Source organism: Phlebotomus papatasi, chromosome 1, assembly GCF_024763615.1.
Source record: "Phlebotomus papatasi isolate M1 chromosome 1, Ppap_2.1, whole genome shotgun sequence".
Classification (NCBI taxonomy): Eukaryota; Metazoa; Arthropoda; class Insecta; order Diptera; family Psychodidae; genus Phlebotomus; species Phlebotomus papatasi.
Window position 1 is genome coordinate 106,665,316 of NC_077222.1, and position 24,972 is coordinate 106,690,287.

Genomic DNA, 24,972 nt, shown 5'->3' on the forward strand with positions numbered 1-24,972 from the left:
TTTCCCTCTAAGCTGTCTACACATTAGGAAAAATATGGATGAGTGGCTCTTCAATAATACTATTGATAAAAAGCTTCAATTATTGAAGAGAATTATTGAAGAAAATGCCTCCACACAGGTGCTAAAGCTGTCTATACATTAGGAAAAATATGGATGAGTGGCTCTTCAATAATACTATTGATAAAAAGCTTCAATTATTGAAGAGAATTATTGAAGAAAATGCCTCCACACAGGAACACCCAGCGAAACTCACCTATGAGCAGTTAGAGCTTCCTTATACGATCCCTGACTGAACTTCCCACTTCCCAGATTCCCATAAACTCTGCACTCCCCCTGAGTATCCCCCAAACTCTTAGCCACAGCCAAATCCTGCTGCATGTAGCTGATGGCCTTATCCAACTGATTGAGTGCCCAGTGAGCCGAACTCAGAGCACTGAACACAGATCCTCTCAGTTTCAGGGAACAAGAACCAATCTGCAGTGCTGCTTCCAACACAGTCACCGCAGAATGGTACTGTCCAGCCTGAAGGAGCTCCTGACCCACCACAGAGATCACCACAAAGGGCGATTGATCGAGTTTCATGGCACAGAGCTGTTGAAATGTGGGCTCAAGAGCATTCCTAAGAGGAGACTTGATGCTAGCTTCCACAAGGCCAGCCAGAAGTTGTTTGTTGGACGGATCCTGGGCCAGGCCTGAACTGAAGGCCGCCAGGGCTTCTCCATAGCGTCCCAGGCACTGAAGAGCCACTCCCTGGCGGAAGTAAGCCTTGGGCCACTGTGGACAGAGCTCCCTGGCTTTTGTGGCATCCTAAACCAAAGAAAATAAATTGGCAAAAATTCGAAATTTGGGACTCTTTAAGAAGCTATCCTAGGTCAAAACATGACAAATTCTGGGGATGGGGCAGCTAAAAAAAAATCATTTTTTTCTCAAAGTTTTTGTAAAAAAAAGGGGTAGCAAAGACCAAAGCTAAGACGGCGATGACGGCAGGGATGGTTGGAAATGTCACAATCAAGATGAAGACACACTTACGACTTAAGCCGAGAAACGACTTAGTGGAAAATTATGGAAATGTAGTTTGACCATTATTTCTAATATAATTACACTAAGCCGTCTCTCAGCTAATCCTCAGGTCTGTCGAGGCCCTTAGATGCTATACCGCAAAAGTACTTTCGCATCATTTACCGTTTACCGGTTCTCAACCAATTTAAACCGATTCATAAATCTCTCAAAAGATCCCCCAAAATAGTTTTAAAAGTAATAGGATTGCTTTTCAGATAAAATTTTTTTATCGGTTATGAACCGGTTCATTACCTATTCAAAACCAATTGGAACCGGTTCAGTTTTGTAGGAAATTCCAAGGCCTTTCCAACAAGCCCAAACATGACTGTATTCGCATGATAATACGCTCTCTAAAGCCCTTTTTAACCTTTGACCTTGAAAACCCGTTATTAGGAATGATTCAACGGTATTTTCGTATATGTACGAAATGTTCGCCTGGATAATGTCTAAAAGATATCCAAAAATGAAAAAAATCGCACAACGAGTTTTCGAGCAATCCCAAAAAAACATACAGTAGACTCTCGCTCAATCGGTTCCTTTTCAATCGGGCGCAAAACTTTGTTGACAATTTTCACGTTTAATTATGAAGCTAATTTGCTCAAATTTGCTGTAGTTCCTCTTGTTTTATCATGATTTTTTTTTATATTTGAGCGCTTTTTGTGGAATTTCCAATGATTTTGATGCCCAAATCTTTCGATAATTTGGATGAGATTTTACCCCATATGCCCGATTGAGAGAGAGTCTACTGTAATCAAAATCCGTATAGGGGAAAGCGCGCTACCTTCGGACAAACTTAAGCTTACTACAATTAATTTTTTTCTACTTTTTTTATGGATTTGATTTGACCCATCCCATAGCTCTTCTCAGGAAATTTTTTAGGCATTGGACTAGCTATTAAATTATAATATTGCAATAGATCAAATTAATTAAAAACGTGTTGAAAAAATATAGTTGCTCGAAGCTTGAGTCGTTCGAAAATAGCGATATTTCTCCTACCATTGATTTTTTAATGAAGTTTTGAAAGAAACTTTGACAAAAAAAGCTCATTGAATCATTGTCTATTGCATTTTCAGTTCGATTTCTCTGCATTTTCTTTAATAATAGCAAAATTTTAACAATATTTTCTGAAAGATTCATTTTTCATTTCGAAGAAAACATACTTTTTGGTGGACAAAATTTCTCAGATTCTATTTATCTGACGTCAAAAAACTAAATATTTCCTATTAGCTGACAAGTAAAAGTCTTACTTGAACGATAGAATTAATTTAACTTTGATCACATTGCATGACAAAACGAAGTGTAAAATATGCCAAAAATGTGTTTTTAGTACAAAATTCTGCCAAAAATCCAAATTTCGGTTAAACAAAATGTACCGTTCAAGTACGAGTTTAACTCATCAGAACAGACAACAGTTTTATTAACGTCAGATGAATAGACTCTGAGAGAAATCTTGTCCACCGAAAAGTTTGTTTTTTCAAAAAAGGTCTTCGAAAAACAGGTCCCGCCCCAACGGCTGAATTTTTAAGATTTTTAAATGAAAATTTCAGAAAATATAGTTTAAATATTGTACTTTTATATGCTTAAAAACTTAATTTAAAATAAAAATTTATTATGTGGAAAAAAATTAGAGAAAATATATGATGTTTTCCAGTCTTTGACCTACGTAGCCCCTTAAAATCATCAAAATCAAATTAAAATATAATTTGTGTCAATTTTTAATGTAAAATATCTCTTTTAGTACCAAAACAATATTTTTTTTAATGAAAAAACACCATTAGGGGAAGGCTTACAGGCTTTGCACATAGTCTAGCTTCGAACACATTGTATTTGTCCCATATTCCTTTAATTCCTTTAAAGATTCCTTAAAGGCATATGGGAAAAATATGAATTGTTTGAACTATTCTAAAGCTTAATAACATTTTTTTCTAAAAAAAAGTTACTCACCATAAGAACGTTTTCGTACCTTTGACTAAGTCCGTCAAAATCGGTTCAGAAATGGAAGGGAATTTTCTCAAAGAACAGTTCCGTAGTAGATATTTTTGTCCAAAATATCGAAAGATTTAAGGTTCTAGTAAGGGATTTTATTGTTTTTTTTTAATAAGTTAAAATCGATAAAAATCGGGTTAAAATGAAAATTTTGCTATTTTCTTCAGAAAATTCTTGTTTTTCGCATTTGAAATACGTTTCGTTTAGGAGATAATCCTTTAAAAACATTCTCTTTTACCAACATAATTTCAAATTTGGCCTACATCTTCCCGTCTTACTAATATCCTAACCACGCCCTTATTATTAAGTGCTTAATAAGTACTTTATCTTAGAAAAATAATGGTAAAAGAATTTTTGAATAAAATTCAAATATTCTCAAAACCCGAAACGCTTGGCCTTTTTTTTTATTTTATGCTGAATTTCTAATTAGAAGCCTAATGAACTTCCAGATATCATTTATTTAAACAATTAAACTAATAGCACGTTTTTGCAAGTTCTTGCTAATTTAATTAAGAAAAAAACCTATTCAAACACAGCGAACTTTTTTTTGGTTAATCTCCTAAAAGAAAGGCAGTGAACCTAAACAAATATTGAAATCAATTTGTGGTTTTCTTGATGATTCCGCCGTGATCTTCGTGATTGTCTTTAATTGAAAAATCAATATTTTGCAGAAAATTCTTAGAATATATTGAAGTGGATTCAATAATTTCCCTGATTTCTTGACCGCAATTTCTCTCAAATAAATTCCTCTCTTTGCTATAAGAATTCTTAACCCAGACCGGATTGTGGATTTGATTTAGGAGACCCGGAAAGGCACATTTCTTTGGAAATTGCATGGGAATGTCTAAAAATAGTTTTTGCCATGTTAAAATGTTTCCCATATTGCTCAAAAGAGCAAATGTTCTCTCACCTGAAGTGCAAGCTGAAATTGTCCCTGCTTGAGCCTAGCAGCTGATCTATTGCTGTAGAGAATGTGATTTGTGGGATCTAGTGCTAGAGCATCGGTGTAGAGTGCGACGGCCGTTGTAAAATCACCACTCTGGCATGCAGCATTTGATTGTCTCACCTGGAAATGAACATCATTAAGTCTACCAATCCCACTCTCAATAATATTTGCTATAAAATGCGCGCGCACCTTCTCCAGAAACAACGTTCTATTGGCAGCCGGCAAATCTGGTGTTCCTTCTGGTTCATTCTGCATTTCGATGGTGGAATTGCAAAAATAGAGAAAGGCAAAAAAAAGAGCATTGGTTTAATAAAAAAAAACGTGGTATTATCATCCCATTCAATTATTGCATCTTTCCTCCCTCCCAATTTATCAGAAATTGATCGTGATATTCTTTTCTCTTTGGCATGCATTTCTGTGTACCATAAAAGAGAGAGGAGATCTGACATAAAGTATGTAACAGAAATTATGTATGATGCAAAGCATACAGGAGGGAGAGAGAAAACATATTGGATTATTTTGCTTTGGTTGTTCTTCAATCAACATTCCACACAAATAGGTGCCTTTTGATCGCTACAGATTTATCATCTCTCACTCACTCTCTCTGTGAGATTATCCTCAATTCTGCAACTAAATATTTCCAAAAAGCTTCCAACAATAATGATCCTTATTCTCCCATTTGACTAAAATACGTTATTTTAAAATTTGAGGTTATCTTGAACCTAACCTCGAAAGAAAAACCTAAGATTACACTGGTAAAAATAAAAGGGTCAAATTGACCCTTTTCAAAAGGATGGATCGTATTTGACCCTTTGAAAGGTTCACTTTTGTATCACTTGAAATTTAGTATGCACATTTATCACGAATAATCATGTTTTATTGTAAACTTATTACTGATATCATATTTCTCTCATCTGAGCGAACACCAAAGATCACTTTTTCATTGTTTTTTTATTCGTTTATTCCGGAATTAAATAGATGTCAAAATCGTGACCCTTTTGAAGGGTTCCTGGTGACCCTTTCAAAGAGTCAAATATGATCCATCCTTTGGAAAAGGGTCAATTTGACCCTTTTATTTTTACCAGTGTACAGTACTCTCGCTTAATCGGCTCTTCCTCAATCCGCCGAAAAATTTTGTTGACAATTTTCACGTTTAATTATAAATCTAATTTGCTCAAATTCGCTGTAGTTCTTCCCAGGGGCATGACGTATCCTATGTTTCCCATATGTTTCTAGGGTTTCTAGCATGCCGAAAACACTTTTCAATTTATTAGCTGTTTTCTGTCATTGTAGAATGAATTAGCAAATAATACAAATACAAAGTAAGAGCCAATTTAATATAGAATAGGCAACCGAAAACCCCAAATTGGCAACTTACGTATATAGTTTCGGAGATATCTCGTGAAACGTGTACGAAAACAGGGAAAAATTTACACTAAAACTGGTCGCATTTTTCAAAGCTAATGTCACCCCCTGGTTCTTCCTATTTTATCGTGATTCTTTATAATTGAGCGCTTTTTGTAAAATTTACAAAGGCTTTGACGCCCAAATCTATCGATAAACCGGATGACATTTTGCCCCAAATGCTCAATTGAGAGAGAGTCTACTGTACATAAATTGTAGATGGAAAAAATAAAATATATCTAAAATGTAATAAAATTTGTTCACTTGGTAGGTCAAAGTACATAATTAGTTCTTAAATTCTAATCTGAGGTCATTTAATCAAGAGATGAATTAAAATAACGTAGGTGGTAGAGAAGACCGTAGCTAAAATAACCAAAATTTATTAAAAATGCTTCGTTTGAACTGATAAAATCAGTCTAAAAGTTCAGTTAAAATATGAATATTTTGTTGCAAATTAAATTTACAGAAAACTGTCCTAAACTTTGGTCAGTTTGCAATTTCGGACACTTCTTTTGTTTCTCAAAATCCCATAAATTGTTAGTTTCTTTAATTTATAAAGGATATAAGATGTCACAGAAATAAAATAGTGTTGCTTGTATGAATGAGATGCTTTAGAAAGATCTTTAGAAGAGTTCTAGAAAGGCAAGGGTCTTTGATAACTTTAGTGTCTAATATAGGACATACAGAAATATCTATAACAACCTTTTAAGATTCTAAAAACGTTCCTGAAAAAGAAGCAACAGAAATTTTCAAATTGTACTAATAATACAAAAAATATTGCATTTCAAACTTAGAACCTTGCAGTTTGTATAAAGCCTGTCCGAAATATGGAACAGTTCCCCTACATTAAAATGCATTATCTTAATTTAAAGCACCAAATCTTGGAGATTAAATTTAAGTTTTAACTCGTTGGAAATATGTTTTTCTCCTCCATTTTCCCATTCAGTGGACTCTCACTGAATAGGTTCTTTTTCAATTGGGCTGCTCTCTCATTCGGGTGGCTAATCATTTTATAAAAGTTTGTTGACAATTTTCTCATTTGGTTAAATTTGTCTATTGAAACAAATATTTTCAAATTTGCTATGATTTTATTTAGTTTTATCGATATTCTTTATCACTGAGGTTTTATGTGGAATTTTTAATGATTTATGAGCATTACGAGTATGCAAATTTTTTATAGGTTATATCCTTTCATGCCCAAATTTCTCGATAAGTCGGATGATATCTTGCCTCAAATGCTCAACTGAGAGACAGTCCATTGTATTTGACTTGGTTAAACAGTGAGGTTATATTCAATATAATCTTCAATATGTTCCACAGATTCAAATTAACACACATAGATTAATACAATAGTACACATAGGTCAAGTGTCCCATATTTCGGCACAGTTGGATGCAAACGCCAAAGTCTTAAGTTTGAAATGTAACATTTTTAATACAAATTTAATTTGTTTATTACTTGTTTTTAAGGAGTATTGCTTGGAACCTTCTGGATAGTTCATCGTCTTTGTTTTCTCTAAAATTATTTTTAATGCATTTTAAAATGATTAAAATATAGATATAGCTTTGAGTAATATTTCGGCCACCCTGATTCTAGAAGTTGCTTGGCCTTTCTGAACTCTTCTGCGGTCTTTTCCACATCATCCAATTCGTGGAGAAGGCACTATCATGTTTTTTCGTATTATACAATCTCTAGAGTATTAAAATAACTAAAAATTGATGAAAATTTGAAGGTGGCCGAAATTGCAAGCTGGCCGAAATTTGGTAGAGTTACCCTAGTTAGAATAGGTTAATGCGAAAAGTTAAATGGCTATATGGACTAAATTTTGTATGACAACCAAACTGCAAAAACGAAAAAAAAGAAAACGAAAAGTTTTAGATTATGTTCAGAACCTGATATATTCAAGCAACAGTTTATGTGTCAGATTATCTTAATCCGCAATTTCGAAAATTAATTATAGTCGCTGCAATAAGATAGTTATATAGGAATTCTTCAATTTTAAAAGTATCAAATTCTAACCTTGTTTTGAGAGGTTATGTCATATCTAACCTAAAATTCTAGAATATATTCTCATTACCAACTACGATAATTAGATTTTTATATAGTTACACTCTCTCACTGTGTAACCTCTCCATGATGCAACGCATGATCAAATAAGAAGACCCACGGTCTTATGGCCAGTTGAAAGGTATTCGATCCTTTGCAATACAGTTCAACTTTTGCTTTTTTACCGGAAGAATTATCAAGTGCCGAAAATTTCAATCTTGTCATTCCCACAGTTAAGACTCTCCCCTCATCTCAAGATGTATAATTTTCCTCTGGTCTTGCTCGCCTTTTTTCTGGTATCTCTCTACTCCTCCAGTTGGCATGCAACTTGAGGAGAGACTCTTTGAGAGTATCATGATATTCAGAGTGTAATTTACGAAAATTATTGCTTCCCTCTCGCTCTTTCACGCACTCCCCAACAAATTACACTGTGCTACAGAAAGTTATATTGGTTATTACAAAATCAAAAACAAGGAAAAAATCGGTGACAAAGTGAAACAAGCTTTGCAGAATGCTCGAAATCTTGTAGTTTTTGATGCTATAAATTGAAAATGGCTTTTTGGTAGAGTAAGGGCCTTGACATACATGAGGATTAGCCGAAAAACGGATTAGCGTAATTATATTAGAAATAATGGTTAAACTATATTTCCATCATTTTCCACTAAGTCGTCTCTCGGCTTAAGTCGTAAGTGTGTCTAGGGCATAAACGTGGTTAAATACGAACCATATTTTAAATATAACCTCTCAAATATGAACGACAATTGAATTCAAAATATAAAATTTGAGGTTATGTTAAAAAATGTAGCTCGGAGTCTAAATTAAATAGAACAATTCCATTTAATTAACAATAAATTATACTAAAAATATCTCTAAAATTATTTTTCTGAATTTAGCTTAATTACAATTCAAAAAGGATTTAGAGAATTTAGAAATACCATACCTCCAAACGTCCTCATTTTAGAAACTTCTTTAATTAATTAATTAATTCCATTTTATATATTTTATATACCGTAGATGCGGGAGACTTTGTCTTCCCTGGGTAACTTTGCCCCTCTACTGTTCGTAAACTTCACTTTAATTCTAATGTGTAAGGATCCTGACCGATCAGACATAGCGATCGGTAAAGACCATCCTTAAGTGCTAGAATTTAAAAAAAGCTTATGAACAGCAGAGGGCAAAGTCACCCACCCGAATCTACGGTATTTATACCGTAAAATTTGAAAAGTCGGACACTCAAGTCTAGATGTGCTTATGCGCTGAAGCCGTTTTTATAGTCCGACTTTCGATCTGCCCGACTTTCAGCACTACTGTCCAACTTTTACCAAATAACGTAGTTAAGTAAAAGTTTTGTTTTAAGAAAAGAGAATGCCGTATTCGAAGACTGACGACCACCTTGCTTTACAAAGTTTTAAACAGTTGGTCGTGGTTCAAATTTGTCCGGCATTCAAATACTGTCAAGTGCGCTAATCCGGACACTTCGCTATGTGGATCGTTATGATTACGCTAACTAGATACAATCCACTTAAAATAATATTTTTATTTCCGTAATATAGTCACTACAGTAACATAGTATAACTATTCAAATTTGAGAAAAAGCAAAAGTAATATTTTTATCCATAAAAAATGTGAGTGTAATGGACTCATTTCAAAGTTGTGCCAGCTGGGTTCTGTACTAAAAATTTTCTTGCTTGATCCAGTTACTGTACCTTACTATACTGCTCAAAATACCCAGCGAGCACCAAATTCTGGCCGATTTCAATTCAGCTGGAAGCATATAAATTTCCAGTTGAATTTTATTGCTAATCTTAAAACGACACTCACGAGACAGTGCCATTTCCATATAATTGGTTAGAACTTTTTGTTCGAGAACTACTGACCGATCAGCATACTTTTGCTGTGGGAGATTTATGGAATTTCTTAAGTTTTTGATAGATGTCATACGGATATCGGAAAACCGCGGAGTCGTTGTCTACAACCATTTGACTAACATAGTTTTTAATGGTTGCAAACAATTGATTAATTGATTACTTCTTTATTAAGAATTGTTAATAGTGTTTCTTTCTTTGGTTTCGTAAGATCACATCATAATAATACTCTCAAAGGTGAGGGTTAGTAATAGATATTTCAATATATCCGAAAATATAGGAATTATATAGCTATATTGCTTTCCCCGTCAGTTCGAGCAAAAAAAAAGCAGAGAAAGACGGAGAGAGGAAAAAGACTAAAAAGGCACGAGGAAAAATCACCAAGAAAAAAATGCAATATAATCGAAAGAATTGAGTAGTGATTGTGAACGAAAAATTCACCTTGTCCGGTTCTCGATGGAATTCAGATTAGAGAAATATCGGAATGTAAGGAGGCCCATGAGGAAAAGATGTAATATAAGAATCTCTATCACCTGGGATACATTTGGACTTGCACATTTTCCGTAAGCCAACGGATCTGGTAAAGGTGAAATTAATTCAATTTCACCATTTTGAGAAAATTGCAGAGGGAAAAAGGAGAGATTACATGATCGAGAAGTTCCATATTGGAGGAGAGAGAGATTATTATACAGCATTTTGAAGAGGAGTAAGAGAAAAAGCATTAAATATAATTATGTGTTGGATTGTAATCGCATAGAAGCAATTAATCAAACTGATTAATGAGTGAGACACTAACAATTATTTGCGGGTGAAAAATTCCAATCGAATCACTTTTGTTCACCTTCTTCACGCACAAAACGATTTTTTTCGTTCTTTTTTCTTTTCTTTTTTTAAGAAAACACACATTTTACTGCACACCTTTTTCCCCTTGAGATATTTGATTCTTTTCCTTACCTCACTTCAACTCTTTTATTTTGAAAGCAAAAAAAAACATGATACCATACGAGAGATTTATTCCAATGACTTGGGAAATTTTTCTATGTTAGAATATCTTTTTCTACCTTGTTGCCCAGGTTTTTGGCACTCTCGCGACCTTCTCACCTCTATTCTTTTGCCATGGGATTGTCGAAATATTTACTGTTTACAAATTGTTCGTTTTCTTGCTCTTAAAAACACAGTGTTATATCTAAAATAATTACGCACAACATTGTATTTTAATATTGAGTAATTTAGAAATATCAGTGTTATGCAGCTTACCAAAAAAGCTTTGTTTTTTAGCACTTTTACTGTTCTCAAACGCTTCTACATAATCGATTTTTCTTTGTATTGGTTCTTGTCGCGACTGCTTGGTAGTTTTAGAATACGATGAGGACTAAGGAAAATAGTCGAGACAGGAACCGACATAATGAAAAGTCGATAGTGCAGAAGCACTTGGGAACAGTAAAGTGTCAAAAAAAATGTTCATCTTTCATTGGAATAGCATCAATTAAATCGACTAAATCAGATTAAAGGCTCAGTTATGAGGATATTTTAAATTCTAATGCCTTTAGCACACCTTTTAGATCGGTATAATTTCATAAAATCTAAATTCGCGCTCCTCTCTCTCTTAACCCTTTAAGGACGATTGGGTCACCGGTGACCCAACAATGAAATTTTTCCTACGGCCTTCTAAAGTTATGTTTTGCTCTTAAAAATCAGAAAAAGTGATTTATTCTGACCCCCAATTTTTGATCCTCTCGTCCTTAAAGGGTTAAAAGATTTGTATAAATCTATCCCAAAAAATTCAACTGAACTAAATTTAATTTGGTGTGATGTTCAAAAGAAGAAGAAGAGTATGAAGGAGTAGGACAAACGCATGCAAAACTTTTAAAAAAGAAAGGGATATGAATTTTGACATTAAGAAATTTGCCTGATCTAAAAGGTGTGCCGGAATCATAAATTTCCCTTTCGAAATAACGATACCAAGGATGAAAGAAGCCTTTCATTGTTCGACTTTCAGAATGTACGACTTTAAGCAAATTAGAGCGAAACCCCGAACTTTTTCGTTGCTGGACTGGTAGGCTTCCAATTTTATTTCGAAACATTTCGAACTTCAATCACTCGGTACTTGAATTAATTTTTAATGTATTAGATTTTGAATTCTCTGCTCAGGAATATTAGTCTTTCGTCAAATCCTGTCTAGCAAGCATCAGGTTTCTCTTCTGCTTCATATTAAAAAAAAAACTGTGATTACTTGAGATTTCGCAACGCTTCATGCTCCTTCATCTCACATATAAATCACAATGAAATCGTGTAACTAAATATTAACATTATTTATTGAACAATAACTCACTGCTACACCAGGTATTTTCCAAGTATTATTAAGTATAATTTACGAGAGAAACAAATATCTATCGATCAGCTGATTTAATATTGATTGAATGTCAAGATATTCGAACATAAACAAAAGAAGCTTTCAAAGAAGGAAATTTTGTGTATCGAAAGAAGGATCAGCTTAGAAAATTCTAGATTCCTCCTAAACCCAAACGTTCACCGGTTCCCATTAGTAGTAGATAACTCGTCGGATAACATTTTCAATATGTTATTTCGAAGATTCATTTCAACTAGTCCCGGCTAAAATTAATTTTAAAAAAAAATAATAATTCAAACAGATTTTAAATCGAAAATAAATGACGAAATTTGACAGCTTGAGTTGACATATATTAATGATTATGACTGATCATATTATCAAAATATTGGTAATACAAGGAAACCATGTTTAAAATGTCGTATCCCGTAGTGGAATAATCTGCTAAGTCCCCATTGGCTCCGTTTAGTATAAACCTTTCGAAGAGACAAAGCCAGTGCAAAGCCAAGCCAAACCTATTCGAAAATCTACCGAAAGCCTAAAGTGAAAGTTCACTTACTCGTCGCTTTAGCGCTGCCATTTCGAATTTTGGTATTCTTGACATTTCAATCATCAAAAAATGTCAACAACAATGTGTAAAAGTTTGTTGCAAAAAGTGATTTTTTGTGTAGTTTTGTGGAATTTCAGGACGACAGAACGTTTGAATTGCAATTTTATTACAATAAATGTCCTTTTCATGAACTTTCTCACTTTTGGTACCAAGTAGGTTTAAACGTTCGAACTTCCAACGAATTGATATACCTTCAAATCGGTAAGGGAAAAAAACCTCAACCGGAAAGAGCTCTAAAATTGGGAAAGTTATTATATTTATTTAAAAAAAAACATTTATTTATTTATTTATTTATTTTAAAAAGACATTTATTTTAATGAAATTGCAATTAAAACGGTCTGCGATGCTGAAGTTCCGCAAAAATTCGCGTTTTGCAGCAAACGTATTACACACTGTTGTGGACATTGCTGACGATTGAAAGAATTCGGAATTCGAAATGACAGAACAATCAGCGCTAAATCGGCGAGTACGTGAACTTGCACTTTAGGCTTCCGGTACAGTTTCGAAGAGGTTTGGCTTGGGATTTATGATCGTACGAAACATGGGTACTTTTCCCTAGACAAAAAGGGCAGTTAGCGGTTTAGTATTATGAATTTCGATAAATTCTTCCTATCTTCCTCATAGCTTTCAAAGCACAATTCATCGATTAGGGTTGCCAGACGCTATATGCATCAGAATAAAATTTTACACAAGAAAATGCAATTTAGATTTCAATTTGACAAAAAGAGATAAAAGTCGGGCACTTAAGGCCTCTACACATTGGGAGCAATTTTTGTCAAAAATTGCATTTTTGACAGAATTTTGACGTTTCTGCCTACAGCACTTCAGCCAATTTCCTTCAAAAAAGCAATTTTTGACGAAAATTGTGCTCAATGTGTAGACACCTTTAGGCAGCAGAACAGGAACACATTAATTGATAAAAATTTCACTAAATCACAAAATTAATCAAAAACAATTTATTTTTTTATTTTTTAAGGGATCTCAATATTTGATTTTATGTAAATCGAACTTTGTATTTGCCAAAAGAACGTGCGTTACTATTTTAGGCTAGACACTGTCACCAAATATCTTCTTTAATATCAAAATATCTCTGCAACTTTGTTGACTGTGTAACAAGTAAAACAATTTAAATTCACTGTACAGAAGAATGTTTCAGAGATTCATCTTGACATTTCGCAATTGATAAGATATGACTTTAAATTTTCCCATTTCTCATTCTCAGACAACAATTTTACTGATTTGTGAATTATCTAAAGAGATTAATTAAGAATCTCCCCATATGATGATGTATCGATTGATGTGATTTAGATTAGAGGGAACAGTAAATCACTTTTTTTCTGCATATTGTAGAGAAACATAATCTCCCAAGTATAAAATTTATAGAGGAAATCTCTGAGATGAGTTAATCGATGTGAAAACTGTTAATACCCCTCTTTAGAAGCAGAAATTGAGAAATACTTTGAAGTGCTGATGAATGTTGGTGGAAGATCCCAAGAGACGAAGAAGACACAGCAGAGCAAAAAAAAAAGAGCCACCATGAACCACCAAATGAAAGACTCATTTAAATGATTTATTTCCACGATAAGACGATGCAAGAAGGAGCTTTCTTTGTAAATTTCTATATGCAATTTTCATCTTCAATATTACCATCAATTATTTGCCTTACGATGGAACTATAAGTGCAAAAATTACCATGTCTTTTCTTCTTTTTTTTTTTACTCAACTCTTCATTTCTCCTCTTTAAATTCCCTTTTCAATTTCTTGTAGCGGGGTTTTTGTAAGTGAATCTTTTCCTCATTTTGAGAAATAATTTAACTGCTTTAACTTCAAAAGAGAGGAAGAAACATTATGCCAGGATATTGAGTTATGTTTAAATGTTAACTTCAAATAAATTATTTTTAGCTGTGATTCTTAACAATCTCTTTATTTTTAATCTTAATGTTTGTTCCTGGAAAAGAGATTAAACGGTTAAGGATGTTCACTTCTAGTTTTCTATGCTCCTTTAAAATTGACATTTGCTGTTTTTATTCGAATTTCGAAATTCTAATTTCGAAAAATACATGAAGACTTTAGAAAATCAAATTAAAGCAGTAGGAACTGTATAATTTATTGCCATTATTATTCGGAGTTTTAGAACTGTACGAAAATTCGATATTGAGTAGCCGTATAGTTCGAAAACTCAATATAGATTTTCGAAGAACTGCCACTTTGTTCAACGGTCTAACCAAGCAAAACCCTTTCAAACCCTTTCAAAACGAAAGCCAAGCGATGTCTTTGAATATGTGACCCATTTCAAGTTTACTTTTAGTCAACTAATTCGAATAAATTAATTCAAAGACAAGATTATTTCTAAACGATCGCATATTCGAAACTTACAACAGACAACGTAATAGAGTAATAAATTTCTTATACATGCTTGAGCTTCCAACCTAAAATAAAATGGAAAGGAAGAGTTTATTATTCTAAACCCTAAAAAATGTTCTACTAATATTTATTGACGAATAATTCGTATCGAATATTCATAAAAAAGTATTATCAAAATCTAAGCAGTGGAAATCGTCAAGCTTATTTTCGAATAGGGTTTCAGAACTCGACAGATCGACACAACCTTTGTATAAATCGGCGGATTGGTATGAACTTTGGAAATATTGTGCCGATTTCTGCAAAGACTGACAAAATTGCGCGATTTTTATCTTAAACCTAAAGATCAGCGCATTTTTACAAACCACGAAAAATTGACACGGTCTTCACAAGTATCTTAAGAATTGAAAAAAAATCATTTTGATCAACAGATCGGCAGAATTTCCGCAGAAATCGTGAAATGCAAAAATCTGCAAATCGTACTGATCGTTCCAAAGATCAACAAATCGAAGGGCCTTCGATTTATTCGATAAAGGATCTATAGACTGACAAGAATTTAAAAAAAAATGGCAGATCGAGACCATTTTTGATCAACAGATCGGCACGATTACTGCAAAAATCGCCAGATCAGCATGATTTTTGTATAGATTGGCAAATCATACTGATTTTTTATGCATTGACAGGTTTTTTACAAATAAAGGCAGATCGAAACAAACTTTGTAGAGATCAACAGATCAACACGATCTTTAGAGAAATCGTCAGATCGGCATGATTTTTGCAATGATTGTCAAATTGTGCTTATCTTTGCAAAGATCAATAATTCAACGGTTTTTTTGTTAAAGATCTGTAGACTAACAGGGTTTTTGCAAATAATGACAAATCGAAAGAATTGTCGATCAAGCAATCGGTACGATTACTGTAAAAATCGCCAGATCGGCATGATTTTTGTGTAGATTCGCAAATTGAACTGATTTTGCTGAGATCAATAAATTGACAGTTCTTCATGAAAGGTCTGCAGACCGAAAGGATTTTTCCAAATAAAGGCAGATCGAAACAAGCTATGTAGAGATCAACAGATCAGCACAATCTTTGCAGAAATCGTCAGATCGGCATGATTTTTGCAATGATTGCCAAATTATGCTCATCTTTGCAAAGATCAATAAATCAACGGTTCTTCATTAAAGATCTGTAGACTGACAGGGCTTTTGGAAATAAATAAAAGAACAAAATAATCTTTGTAGCGGTCATCAGATCGGAACGATCTCTGCAGAAATCATCAAATTGGCATGAGTTTTCTAATGATCGGCAAATCGACAGTTTTTAATGAAAAATCCACTTACTAGCAGGATTTTTGCAAATAAAGGCTGTTTCGATCTGCGATATGATCACTGCAGAAATAACCAGGGATGGGATGATAACTTTTCGATACTATCGAATCGATAGTACCGATAAATCTATATTTAGTAGATTTAGTGAATGATGAGAATGTGACTGTTGCTAAGTATCTACATATATTAATTACAGGAAGGGCAACTATCGTTTAAATTTTTCATAATCGACAGTCGATACTATCGATAAGTAGTTATCATATCACCCCAGATCGGAGTGATTTTCTATGGATCAGCAAATCGTGCTAATTTTTGCAAAGATCAACAAATTGACGGTTCTCCATTAAAGGTCTGAAGACTGACATTTTTGCAAACAAGAGCAAGTCGAACCAATCTTTCCAGCGATCATAAAAAAATCAACATATTGGCACGATCTTTTGCTAAAATCGGCAAATCAACATGCGATCTTCACGAGAAATCGACAGATCTTCACGCGGTTGAACTGTGTATGGCATAGTTATCTTTCTCTCCAGGCCATTGTGCCACTTCTTTCCTATTTTGAAAAAGTTCTTATCTAATTCATAAACCGCATTGAATCGGTTATAAACTGCCACACACCCAAAACAATGCCGAAGAAAAATTCTTGAAGTGCTTGAACTCTTGGTAAGTTCGAGAACTCTGTGAACTTTCCACAGAGATTGTTTATCATTGGACAGTAAAGATTGGAGATCATAAATGCATTTTCTTCCTTTTGAAAGAAAAAAAAAGGAGGGAAAATTGCAAATTGAGCATCATGAAGGTGCATGATGCTGGAGATGATGGTGAAGAGGGCACTATGGGATGGGAAATACAATCTCTAATTATGCTGCGAGAGCATAGTAGGAGGGCGTCAAGCACAGATTCAGTAGCGAAAGAAATCAATGGCATGCCTCTTCTCTTGATATATTCCCAGATGGTGAACGGTTTTTGTTGGTATCTTCTCTTTTCCCCTTTAAGTTCTTTTCATCTCCTCCAACTTATCGTTCTTTTTTGCCATCATCATCTCTTTTTTGTCCAACATTTCTCTCACTCGTGAGTTTTATCGTCGTGGTCTTTGGTCTAATGATTGGTGTTGGGGTTTAGGAGAGAACCCAAAGATTTGCCTTCTTCTTTGCCCAGTCGTGTTCTTAACCACGGAATTCCTGAGAAATCAAAAATTCCTCCTTCTCTCTGCCTTTTAAACCTATCTTTCATTCCCAAGATTCAACTTCCTTCTTCTCCATCAACAATTTCTTTAATTACATTTGAACCCTTTGATAATTTGCATTTTATCTTCTTATGTGTCTTTTTCTTCAACTATTGTCTCCTCCTTTGCTGTCCCTCATCCTCCTTTTGTTTTAGCAACCCAAAAAACAGAGAAAACTTCCATTTGTGAGGAAATCTCCATGTGATTCTCTTCATATTGGAATGTCCTTGGAGTGGAACTCATTAAAATCCTTCACCTCATCGGATTTCTTTAGTTCTTCAGAGACTCACAAGACGATAGCTATTTTTTTCTCAGTCTCTTCGTCTTTTTTTTTGGTCAACTGGTCAGAGACACACACAAATGCTTGACTTCCAATAACATGTGCAATTTGTTGATATCTCCCGATAATGTTGCCAGTGAATAAACTTTTGCATATAAACTGACTGTTAATTGCTTTACAATTGACCATTTTATGTGAGATTCTTCTGTACCGTCCCCTCCTTCAACTCCAAGAATCCCATCTGTGGAACCTCTATTGGAAGCTAAATTACCATGGGATTGATGATGATGATTTCTTCCCGCAAAAAGTCCCTGGACATTGCACTTTTGCTCAAATGGGCAATTTTTCCCATCGACAACATGAGAAAGATTGCAAGGTGAGTCACAAAATTCGCAACAGGACATATTAAACTTTCAAAACTTTTAAAAAAAATTTTAAAATTTACAGAGGCTAAGAACAAAGTAGAGAGCATTGCCCATAAAAATTTTATCACAGCATAAAAGATTCACAACAGTAGATGTTTCTTATATCTACAGTAGGTTAAATTTATGTTTTCTTGCAAGAGACATAACATAAATATTCTGAGTTTGATGACTAATATATCTAAATTCTTATCAGAAATTGGTTAAGGTAATTCTAATAATTCTCTTACTCAGACATGATTTATAACAGAAATACTCTGGAGGGTGGTCACGGTGGACACCAATGATAAGACACTGATGGCCACTATTACTCAAACAAAACAAAGAGAGAATGATCGGCGCGGTCTGCCGATCTGCTTGGACTATAAATCTCCAAATTGCTTTGATTCCCTTGATACTTGAAAATGATACTTGAAAATTTTTCAAGTATCACCAATATCCTACGCCTGCAAAGTATCGTTTTCATATCGCTTTTTCATAGGTTATCTTTGTAGAAACTTCGCCTATATTCAAAAATGTCCTTCAATCATGCCTGAATATGGTTTTTTCAAGGTCAAATCCTATAAAGACTCTAAAAAACGTACTTTGACAAACGTAATTTGAGGAACTCGACTGTATTTACGTACAAAGAATCGTCAATCAGAGCAAGTGACACTCAAATCATCTAGTTCTCTCTGAAGTGGAGACAGGTGAAGGTCCTGCCTCCACCCAGAATCGAACTGAAGACCTCGCGTTAACTAGACTAGTGTTCTACCAATTTAGTTATTAGAAGCCACTTCTGCTTGACTTATTACACGACCTTAATCAATTGCTTTGTGTACTTCAATCGCTTACTCTCCGAGTTGCGAAATTTGAAGACGGTATGGTGCGTACAATTGAACTGGCAGCCCATGGTGTTCATGTATTTTGCTTTATTATGACAAAATTTAAATAGGGTATGAATTTAAGTTAGGGTAAGTGTGCCAAATTCCGGCCAGCTTGCAATTTCGGCCATATTTTTTGTTCCTCGAATTTCCATGAATTTTTAGTTTTTGGATACTCTTGAGATTGTACAATGCAAAAAAATAACAAAAAATGTCACTTCGACGAGCAAGATGATCTGAGAAAGTTATTGAAAGAATTCTGGAAGGGCAAGGAACTATGAGAATGAAGGTGGCCGAATTAGTCATTTTGAAATGTATTAAGAATGATTTTAGAGGAAATAAAAATGATAAACTGTCTGCAAGGTTCCAAGGAACACTGCTTATAAAAGAGTAACAAAAATATTCAATTTATATTAAAAATATTACATTTCAAACTTAAGACTTTGTCCCTTGCGTGCAACTATGCCGGAATTTTGCACACTTACCCTAAATTTTCCTGTCTGCAATTGAGTGAAATTTGAGGAGTTGGATATCACTCGTCCTGATCGTGGCTTCTCTTTCCGTAAAACTGAAACAAATTTTTGACATATACGATCTATGGTTGAGTGGTTTCTGCCGTTTGACTGATGAAATCGATTGTGGTAAGTCGGCGGCAGCCGTAACCAAGTTTTAATTGGGGAGAAATATATGAATTGCATTAAATAATTAATTTTTTATAGCTTGTCCCTATCAGGGTCGCAGACTTAGCGCACCTAGGATAGCGGTCTCCGTCTGTCAATCTACGCCACTACAGGAAGGTACTCGGACTCGATTCTTAAACGTTCATTAGCTTGCATAGCTTTTCTGAGTAATCTTTTACTATTCATGCGCTAAACATGGTTGTACATGGCAATACAATTGAAGATGTGATCTCTGAACGCGAAAAAGGAATTCCTCGATTCCTAGCTCCTCACGAACGGTCACGTTCTTCACTCGATCTCGATGAGTAATTCCATTAACTACTATGGACCCTGGAGTGCATTATCTCGGCAGCTTATACTCGCGATCTTACTCTTACGGTCATCACCCAAATCTCATGAACATAAAAACGAAACGTAAGAACGAAATCTTATCTTATCTAACATGTAGATTATATTAACAGGCTATATGGAGATCACCATTACCTGTAACTCTTTCGCTATTTGGGCAGGCAAATACCAAATTGTTTTAAATTGGTTATGGACCGGTTAACCCTTTAAGGACGATTGGAACACCGGTGTCCCATAAAGAAAATAATTTTTCCTGACTACCCAAAGTTATTTTTTTTAATGTTTGTACGTAATTGCAGAGGGAATGTAGGATATTTTTTGCAAATCTCTAGCTATTTACTGTATAGTAAATATTTAAGCTCAAAAATGGTAAATTTTTAAATTATCAAATTTATATTTGATTTTATTTGCTTTTTATACTTCCAATTTTTTTTTTAGCAAAAACCTTTCGGAAATAAATACTGTAGTACTCATACGTAATATTTTTCATTAAAGCGAAAATTATTGTTCATTGGTATTGTCTGAAAAATTACTTAAATTTTTGGGCTATTTTTGTCCCTATCGTTCATAGGAAGCGCAAAATACACCGAATCAGACTGCTCTGTTGGACTTTCCACGGTTATATATAAGACTTATCTTTGATTATTTTTACCAGTTTAATTTTTATTGTTGATTTTCAGTCCGTAAAAAGTGTCTCGTCGATAAAGGATTAAGCACAATATTAAAAAAATATATATATATATTCCGGTTTTTCGATCTTAACGTTCATAACAATTCCTTTGAATCAACCCTTACTAGAATTTTTCAAGATGAAGCCCCAGAAGGGCTACAGTGGGTGTATTTCTCAACCGATTGATGCAACTTTCGATTCATTAGAAAGGTCTTTGAATCCCTGATAGGTTTAAATGGGTTAATAACCGATATTAGAAGCGTGGGATAATTTTTAAGATTAAACCCTAACCCCGAATATTCTGCAAAGGACTTTTAGCCTCAGTTGTCTTCTTTATAAAACCTTATAAAAATTAGTGATTATTAAAATATCATAAAATTGGAAAACAGATAATTACAATGATTTTTACTGCCACAAAATTAGTGATTAACCTTGCGCATTGATGTTAAAAACAACATTCTGCGCTACATAAGAAGCCCCATCCGAAAATTAAAGGCTATGGGGAAATTCTGATTTGAATGGAACAAGACTCTCTTCTTTCATCCTCCATACTCCCAAAAGCATCTCTCTCATGCTGTATTTTGAGAATCTCTGGAGAAATTGCAAATTGACGTTAATTTCGTGAACTTCCTGGCCAATATGCGAATCATTTTTTTCTCCCTTCTCTTTGCTTCTCTTTTTTTTCCTCAATCCCATCTTCATCGTGCGTCTTCACGGTAGAACCGTGAAATTTTATTGTTTCTTCTCCATTGCAAAAATTTAACACTCAATGATATAATTATACATCCATTTGGGGAAAAAATATTATATTACTGGATGTTCTCTGGTGAACTTCTTACTCATAAATGAGCTTCTTTGTGTAATCTTCTTTGATTAATTGATTTTGGATAGTGGAGTCGGATTGAATTTCAAATGGAGAATTTCAAACATTTCCATCACAATTAGAAAATAATCACATGACTGTCTCAACCAATATCAATATCAATTAATTGAATATTTTATATTAGAAATTCACGTTAAATGATTTCAGGTATTTTGAAGTGATCGTAAAATATCTCTCACTTAAATTTTCACTCTTATCTAATTCTTTCCTCTTTCGAAATGTTCGAAATACACACTATAACGAGGGAAAAATTACTGGATAATTTTTCCTTTTGCATGGGAACATAGAAACATTCCATTGAGTGTTTCTCTTTGGATTATTTCACCTCCTAGTCCTCAATCTCTATTCTCTCCATACATCTAAAACATCTTAAATGAAACCCAACGTGTGTGTAATTCGAAATTTATTGAGACAATATTCTAATATTCATGAATATTCTATTCTCATTAACACAGCTAATCGTGCCTCTGCTCTTTTTTTTCTCCTTCTCCAGTAAACCCATCCCAAACCTCTCACCATCCTCGAGAGTTCTGTTTTTGGCCTCTTCATCTCCTATTACCACCTCTTTGGCCAGAGGAATTTGTTGAGTAGCGTATAAAATTGCTCATAAGAGATTTGTCTCCTCCTCACATATCGCCACAATTAAATTCATATATAATTGAATTAATTCTATATTAATATTCCAGGATTGAATTTCACGTTGAAGCACGTTGGAAGCAACAAATTGCCCATGATACTCTCTCATTTGCCTTATATGCCTCACCCATTGGGAGCTTTTCATCTTCAACCGTGGTATCCATTCGTGATCGATGAAATAAAAGTCTTGTGCACTTTTTTCTTTCATACCTCTATCCCGGCTGACCACAAATTCATTGTAAATTGACCAGAAACTTGGTAAACACTTGGTCACGGATTGTTCTTCTCAAGATCGGGGTGGATCACTATATTTGAAAACGTCTCTAGACAGGAGACGATGTCAACAAGGTCATTCGAATATTCATATCGATTTTGAAGGAGAACAATAATGACTCCAAGGGAGGAAAAGCCATATTGCATGTGGAAGTTCCACGTCGTAAATACTTAAGGGGTTATATCTAGTTGAACGTGTAAAATTAACAACTTTTTTTTTTGTAAATTTTTAGGGGTTATTACATTATTAGGATTTTGAGGGTGGGAGAAAACCTTTCATCGAACGAACGGACGAAATAAGCCTTTGGGTCCAGAAATAACCCCAAAATTCCACTTGTGCATAGACTTTTGCTTACAGTGAAACACACCAGAAACGCAAAAGCCCGGAAGAAATTGGAAAAGTGTTGCCAGAAATGTTAGAAGAAAATTTATTGTTATATCTGTTTGTGAAAAGTACCCCCACATCTTCTGTATTGTCCTGTGCATGACCATCAGACGTGAAATGTTGACAACACTGACGTGAGGATAACTATATTGATGAGGAAACCGAAAATCGTCGGGAAATGGAATCTCTCAAGGAAAACTCATCAACTTTTCTCAATCACTGATGAAGGCTCGGAGCCTGAGCCGAAAGCTTTGAGAAAAGTTGATGAGTTTTCCTTGAGAGATTCCATTTCCCGACGATTTCCGGTTTCCCCATCAATATAGTTGACAAAACTCTAGAAATTCCCATTTAGACTCGACCGACCACTGATGAAGGCTTGGATACTGAGCCGAAAGCTCTGGAAAGAGTTGACGTTTTCCTACAGTAACTCCAAATTCCCCGACGAACTCCGGTTCCCACAACTTCTACCGTTTGCCAAATACAAAGAGTTCCGGGATTATGCATATCGAAATTATGCATTATGATGGGATTATGTCAATAGATCTTTTCCTACCATTAGGAGCTAATTTGTAAAATCTAAAATCATTTTTGAAATGCCCCTAAATGTGTGCAGTTTCGAGACGGTAAATTTGAAATGTGTTTCTTACGGTGCTAAAAAACGACAAAGAAATTGGCGCTAATAATATTTTGTATATTTTACGGCATTTTTGTAATTTAGTCAAAAGAAATCTCCTGAGGATATGCAAAATTCATGTATGCATTAAGGCACTTTAAGTAATTTTTCGGTCCCGAAAATATGCATAATCCCGGGACCCCCTGTATCCAAAATTGAAATCATGAGGTACGTTGAAAAATCCAGTCTTTAATTAGGGCCTACTATACAGATCTTAACAATAAGGTCTAAAGTAGTGTCTATAGCCAGGTATTAATTAAAGCCTTAATGCTGAACCCTCCTCACACCTTGAATTTTTTTTATATGTATTTAGAATCTCAAATCCGGAAAATCTTTAGTGTTTCTATTGAAGTTATTTTAAATGTTTTTTTTATCATGGTATCAGTTCAGAAATTTCACAGTAACAGTAACAAAGTTCCTTTACACATTGGAGCATATTTCATTAAAAATCTGTAAAGAGAGATTTCAATTTTTGAAAAGAATTTTCAACAGTCCGCTACCATTTCCCAAGTGATTTGTTCTTGGGATTATTTTGAATGAGAATTTCGTCTTTTCACTGCTGGAAAAACTTAGAAAAGTGTTCTCGGTGATCTGTCGGAAATTTCTAGTGAAAAATCACAATAAATGTTCATTCAAAAGGGTTGGATTCCACTAGGAAGAACATATTCAAAAAAAAAACACTATTTCCTCGCATTTTTACAATATTTTCCACGGAAATTCATTAAATACTTCAAAAAACCTCCACAAACTTTTTCCTATTTTTCCAGAAGTTACATGACAAATTTTCATGAAAAATAATCTCTAATCGTGGTGATTTTCTTCAAAAATATTATCGAAAATGCCTTTGACCTATTTTGAAGGAAATTATTCGAAGCAAAATACTTCAAATTGAATAAACTTTTGACGAAATTTTTTACAGACTAGGCCAAATTTTGTCAAAAAAAAAAAAAAACATTTTCGGTCAAGAATTTGTCACCAATATGGTGTAGGCAAATTTTTTGAAGAATACTTTTTGAAGCGCATTTTTGACACAATTTCCTAATAATGTGTAGACATCTTAAAGACTTCTATATAATAGAAGCAATTTTCGTCAAAAATTGTATTTTTGATAGAATTGTGACGTAAACACCTTCAGTAATGCATACGACTTCCTTCAAAAAAAAGCAATTTTTGACGAAAATTACGGCCAATATGTAGAGGCCTTAAGAGTCAATTTATTTATTACAGTAGACTCTCGCTAATTCGGCTCTTTTAAGATCGGGCTACTTTTTAATCCGGGCGACAGTTAAATTCGAAAAAAGTTTATTGACATTTTTTAAGTTTTCGAATGAAGATAATATAATCAAATTTTGCATGTTTCGTCTTAGTTATGATGTGATTTTACATTATAAAGAGGGTTTCATGAAATTTACCATAAATATAAGTATGTAAACTTAATATTAGTATAATATTAATGTCTCTTTTTTCAAGTAAATTTACATTCAGTTTAGCGATTGACAGGATACAAACCGATCACTAGTGGTCAGCCGGGTTACACTTTTCGAAAATCTCTCACATGGAGAAACCACATGAGAGATGAATATGGCAGGAGGGAAAAAATTGATGGTATATTGGGTGAAAAAGAGTCCGAAGAATGCAATTTCTTAGGGAAGAGAGAAGGTGCTTTTTTTCGGAGGCGGTAC

At 34.2% G+C, this 24,972-nt stretch overlaps 1 protein-coding gene across 1 annotated transcript in view; it reads right to left on the reverse strand.

The window, feature by feature from the left end:
• Window positions 1-24,972, reverse strand: part of LOC129799094 (tetratricopeptide repeat protein 28) — a 67,379-nt gene that overhangs the window by 15,128 nt on the left and 27,279 nt on the right. Inside the window, exons 3-5 of the mRNA XM_055842725.1 lie at window positions 4,181-4,240; window positions 3,956-4,111; window positions 254-807 (exon numbers count right to left, since the gene is read on the reverse strand). Coding sequence (XP_055698700.1) covers window positions 254-807; window positions 3,956-4,111; window positions 4,181-4,240 — 770 coding nt within the window. The remainder of the gene's footprint in view (window positions 1-253; window positions 808-3,955; window positions 4,112-4,180; window positions 4,241-24,972) is intronic.